Genomic DNA, 5,779 nt, shown 5'->3' with positions numbered 1-5,779 from the left:
GACCACTTTTTCACTGGAGGAAGCATTATTATGGATTATGGACTTTTTTTATGGACTTTTATGGACCAGTATTTTAGCTGGAAGCAACGGTTTAAAGTTAAAAACGCCTTGAAGGATTTGTTTCTTTTTTCTTCTCAAGACATTAACTGATGGACTGGAGTGCTGTGGATTACTTGTGGATTATTGTGATGTTTTTATCAGCTGTTTGGACTCTCACTCTGACGGCACCCATTCACTGCAGAGCATCCATTGCTGAGACACTGATGCAATGCTGCATTTCTCCAAATCTGATGAAGAAACAAACTCATCTACATCTTGGATGGCCTGAGGGTGAGGATGTTTTAGTTTTCATTTTTTGGTTGAACTATTCCTTTAATGGTCTAAAATACTTGGTAACACTTTACTTGAAGGGGTGTGCATAAGACTGACATGACACCTTCATAATCATGACATGACACATGTCATGAATATGAAGGGTTTTTTTATGCATGTTTATGACAACTGTCATTAAGTGTCATTCGCTCAGTTATGTAATTTTTAATGCAAAGATGACATTGTTTGAGATGTCTTTGTTATGGGCTATGGTTAGGGGTAAGGGTAGGGTTAGGTTAGGGTTAGGTCACATAATGTCATATTTGCATTAAAAATGACATAACTGAGCGAATGACACTTAATGACATTTGTCATAAACATGCATAAAATGTGTCATGTCATGATTATGAAGGTGCCATGTCAGTCTTATGCACACCCCTTCAAGTAAAGTGTTACCAAATACTCTGTAATTCTCCACAGCTTTGCATTATGCCTACATAAATCAGACAAACAAAAGGAGCAGCAGTTTTCCTCCTCAGCTCTTCAGCGGACTGTCGTGCGATGTCTCTAGTGTCGGCTGTACCTGCGAAAGCGCGCGCCTCGTCGGTGGGAACGGCTCTCAGGTGGCGCAGGTCGCTCTTGTTTCCCACCAGCATGATGACGATGTTGTTGTCGGCGTGATCTCGCAGCTCCTTCAGCCAGCGCTCCACGTTCTCATAGGTCAGATGTTTGGCGATGTCGTACACCAGCAGCGCGCCGACCGCGCCACGATAATACCTGCAACACGTCAGAAAACCATAACCACAGTTTGAGCCGAAATATCAAACATCACTATTTCTATTGCTCACAGTTTTAGTTTTAGTTCAGTTTTATTTATTTCATTTAGTTAGTAAATAAATGTAACTTTATTGTTCATTTCATTTTAGCAATGTTGCCTTGGCAACAATTTTTGTTTAGATGTTGTTTTTCATGTAATATTTATATATTTTTTAAAATAATAAATGTTTTTAATAGTTTTACTTTTATTAAATAAATTGTACTTTTTTTTCTTTAATTTTAGCAGTGTTGCCTTGGCAACCTTTTTCAGTTTGTTTACAGCTTTTTTGTTTAATTTTAGTTTTTAGCTAACATTTATATTTTAAAAACATGTTTTTAATAGTTTTTCTTTTAGTTAGCAATAATAACCACGCTCTCACTATCACTATTACTTATAGTTAGAGTTCAGATTTAGTTTTTATTTTATTTATTTAGTCAATACATTTTATTAAATTATTATTTAATTATTAATTAGTAATTTTAGCAATGTTGCCTTGGAAACTTATTTCACAAGGCAACTCAACTATTCATATTTTAACAAATTAACAAAAATGTTTTTAATAGTTTTAGTTTACAATTATAACCCTGCTTTCACCATCACTATTGCTCATAGTTTTAGCTGTAGTTCAGTTTTGCTTTTTATGTAATTTAGTTAGTAAGTAAATTGTATTTTATATTTTATTTAATTTAATTTTAGCAATGCTGACTTGGCAAATTATTTCATTTAGTTTTAGTTTTTATTTCATTTACTTATTAAATACATGTAATTACATTTTTTATTTAGTTAATCATTTTAGTTTAGTTTATTTACTTTAGTTGTAGTTTTTCATCTAATATTTATATTTTAACAAATTAACAAAAATGGCCATTGCTCATAGTTAGAGGTTTGATCACATCGCCAACACTAATAAAAAATACAATGGCTGAAAGATGAAAATAAAACGATACAAAATATTGAAAAAAATGGCTGAGGTGAAGGATGCAAATGTTATTTTAGGAATGGGGAACCAAAACCACATCTGTTCACTTATCAACAGCCACAAATGCAAATTATTTTATATTGTGGCATATTTGTTACGTTTAACTTATATATAGGCCTACTTGTGTCTTTATCTTTTCTTGCATAAGAATTACTAAGAAAAAAGCAGATCAGCATATTATACTGATTTCTGAAGATCATGTGACACTGAAGACTGGAGGAATGATGCTGAAAATACAGCTGCGCATCACAGAAATACATTACAGTTTAACAGAGATTCACATTGAAAACAGCTGTTTGAAATTGTAATAATATTTCACAGTTTTACTCTTTTTACTGTATTTTTGATTAAATACGAGCAGCTTTGGTGAGCAGAAGAGAATTCTTTCAAAAACCCCAAACTTTTGAATAGTAGAGCGCATAAACATACGAAAACAGTAAACATTCTTTGAGTCAAGCCAATAATTCATTCAAAAACACCTAGCTTACACAATAATTAAAGATTTAAGCGAAATATGAGGAACCGCATCCTGGCGAATCTGAGACAGAGATAAAATATGAAAGGAAAGCAGGTACATAATCATGATAAAAAATAGAGAGACAACGAATAGAAAAAAGATAATCACAATGTTTATGCTTTCACTGTAGCCTGCAAAAATGACATTAACCTCTATAATAATGGCTGTTCACATTATTTTGTCCTACCCCTGTATATAAATAAGAATAATGCAATATTATGCCAGTTTAATGACCAGTGAGAAAATATCAGTGGTTGGTCAATTTTCTCAATTCAGTTATCATTGACAGGTGTAACCAAAAGTTTATTTTGAACTCTCGTTCTCTCTTTCTTGGTTTTGAAGGCCCATTACTCAAGATCTGATTCCCATATAAGATCTGGAATATAAATAGTTGTACACTCTAAAAAATGCTGGGTTAACTATAACCCAGTGCTGGCTAAAATAGGGACAAACCCAGCAATTGGGTTGGTTTAACCCAGCGGTTGGGTTAAATGTTTAACACAACCTTCTGGGTAGTAACCCAACCGCTGGGTCAAAACAACCCAATTGCTGGGTTTGTCCCTATTTTACCCAGCACTGGGTTAAATTCAACCCATTAATTTTTTAGAGTGTATGGACTACTTGTAATGTCCATTTTTGGAGTTCAACACCTCCAGTGGCCTCAGACAGTCTACAAAACATCTCATGTTGTGTTTCACTAAAAAAAGAAGGTCGGTAAAGGATGGCACGGTTTTCATTTTCCTTTAAAGCTGTGAACGCGTTAGCATTGAGTTCCTTGGGCTCAGGCTGATATCCTCACGTCATCTTACTAGGAAGTCAAGTCGAACTTTGATCCCCACAGAAGGACAAATATACAGAAAAAAACATATAGAAATGTTCAGATGTAATTTACTCACAGAATGCTATTAATCACAATTTGTAATTTGAGATATGGTTGAAATTATATTATTAGTAGACAAATAAAAAAACACTTTATAATGTTTATTTATTTATATATTTCAGTAATTAATTATTTTTTATTTATGTATTTTTTAAATTTTATTTCTTTTATTTTTAATTAATTGTATTTTTATTTATGTATTTTTATTTTTAATTAATTAATGTATTTATTTTTTTATTTTATTGCTTTTTACACTCTAAAAAATGCTGGGTTAAATACGCAAGAAGTTTGAAAATATTATTTAATTGGGTGATAATAAGCAGCCTTAGTATAGAAGGAAATTCAACTAATTTATTCCAAGAATGTTCAAATGTAATTTCCATCACAGAATGCTATTAATCACAATTTGTAATTTGAGATATGGTTGAAATTATAATATTAGTAGACAAATAAAGAAACACTTTATAATTTAGTTCAGTAATTTTTATTATTTTTTTTTTTTATTTACTTTTATTTTTATTCATGTATTTTTATTTTTAATTAATTCATGTATTTATTTTTATGTCTTTTTTTATTTTATTGCTTTTTATATTATACTTTTTGAATTAATTTATTTATTCATAATAATTGCTTTTTTATTTGTTTGTTGTTTATTCATTGCATTATATTTTATTTGTATTTATTTATTTGTTTTGCACGCACAGAAAGCCACTTTTGTCTGTGGTCATGAAACTCTCTTCCTCTCTGTTTAGCGCTGCTGTTTTTGCCATACGAAGAGTCTCTGAAAGGCTTCCTGGGAGAAGGACTCACATGAGCAAACTAAAAGATAATGGGGAACATCAGGAAGCTCAGAGAGGGAGCCAAGCTTGGGAGGAATCAGAGGCCTGGAGGAAATATGTGAGCCGACCTTCCATGACCCCACTGTACAGACAGGAAGTGAGGTGTAACTGCTGAATAAGCTTCCCAGCAGTGTGAAGAGGACACATATATCATAAACTAATATGGTTAGTGATTTGGGTTTTTGGAGTTTTAGTTTTCAACATTTTCCTAGAGCTAGAAAGCTGCAATGCATGAACTAATCCGAAGAAAATGGCAGAGTTTTAGCTGGAAACATTCATATTTTTAAGCAGCTTAGCAAAATGCTTGCATTCACTGTATGTGTTTATCAGATGCTTTTATCCAGAGTGATGCCTTTTGTATGTTCCTGAAGACTCGAGCATCGTGCATCATTTGAGCCACTTCATAAGAGCGTTGAGTGTGAAGACATCTGAGGTTTTGAGGACGATTCTGGGATGATTGTGAGAGACTGTTGTCGAGGTGCATGAGTCACATCACTTCCCATGGTAACATGCAAATGAAGGCTGGATTTAGATTCCGTCACATGACTCAATGCAAAACAACGACAGAAGAGTTTCTCTCTTAACAAAAGAAATAACTGAAGAGTGTGTCTGTAACAGACGAACTGTAAAACTGCAAGAAAAATCACAAATGAGATTGTTTCTCCTTGACAGCAATTAGATTAACCCTATAAACCCGACTGTATCTAACAAGGCCTCTAATGATTGAACCTGTTTCACACACAATCTCCTCCATGCCTTCTGATTGATCGTTTAGAGTGTTTTATCCAGTCAAAGCTCTGTTAGTGTAACTGTACAAACGTACACCTTCAGCTCGTGCTTCACGTGTCTTTCTGCCGTCAAACCTTGACTGATTTTTATCAAGTAAACATAAGAATAACCTTAGTAATATTTCCAGATGAACACTTACTGAACTGAAGCAACTCAGCTTTACTTGATTCTCCATAAGATCCTGTTCAAATGTGAGTCTCAAATCTGATCTTCAGGCTTTTGAGGAGCGTTTATTTGTTCATCTCTCGATCATCATTGGATTGCATTGCATTATATGTTTGGATCTTTTAAATCTCATCTTACTAAGACACATTATTGGAGATATTTATTTATATTTATAGCATTTTATGTAAGTATCTGCTGTACTGTTATAAAGATCTCATTGATTTACATTACAAGCATCAGAATTGCGTCACTTTTTGTGCATATGAATATCAGCATCTGCACCAAATTGCATATTTTTTCTCAGTTTCAGTCTCTTTTTTCTTCCATATTCTCACTATATCAGACTACATGAGCCATGAAAGCCCGATGTAACAGTTATGGTACAGATACAAAACACAAATGCAGACTTTTTTTTTTTTTAGATTTTGTCTAAAGTTTCAATAAACTCTTCCATTTAAAAAAAAATATATATATATATATA

At 32.9% G+C, this 5,779-nt stretch overlaps 1 protein-coding gene across 1 annotated transcript in view; it reads right to left on the bottom strand.

Annotated features, from left to right (window-relative positions):
• The window catches only part of LOC107596281 (ras-related protein Rab-11B-like), a gene marked incomplete at its 5' end in the record, with an annotated part of 4,902 nt that extends 3,769 nt beyond the window's left edge, over window positions 1-1,133 (bottom strand). Inside the window, one exon of the mRNA XM_016286976.1 lies at window positions 896-1,133. Coding sequence (XP_016142462.1) covers window positions 896-1,133 — 238 coding nt within the window. The remainder of the gene's footprint in view (window positions 1-895) is intronic.
• Between the last annotated feature and the right edge of the window lie 4,646 nt (window positions 1,134-5,779).

This window comes from Sinocyclocheilus grahami, unplaced genomic scaffold (assembly GCF_001515645.1).
Source record: "Sinocyclocheilus grahami isolate Dianchi unplaced genomic scaffold, SAMN03320097.WGS_v1.1 scaffold216.1, whole genome shotgun sequence".
Classification (NCBI taxonomy): Eukaryota; Metazoa; Chordata; class Actinopteri; order Cypriniformes; family Cyprinidae; genus Sinocyclocheilus; species Sinocyclocheilus grahami.
Note: the sequence above shows the minus strand (reverse complement) of the source record. Positions and strands in the feature narration are given on the sequence as shown.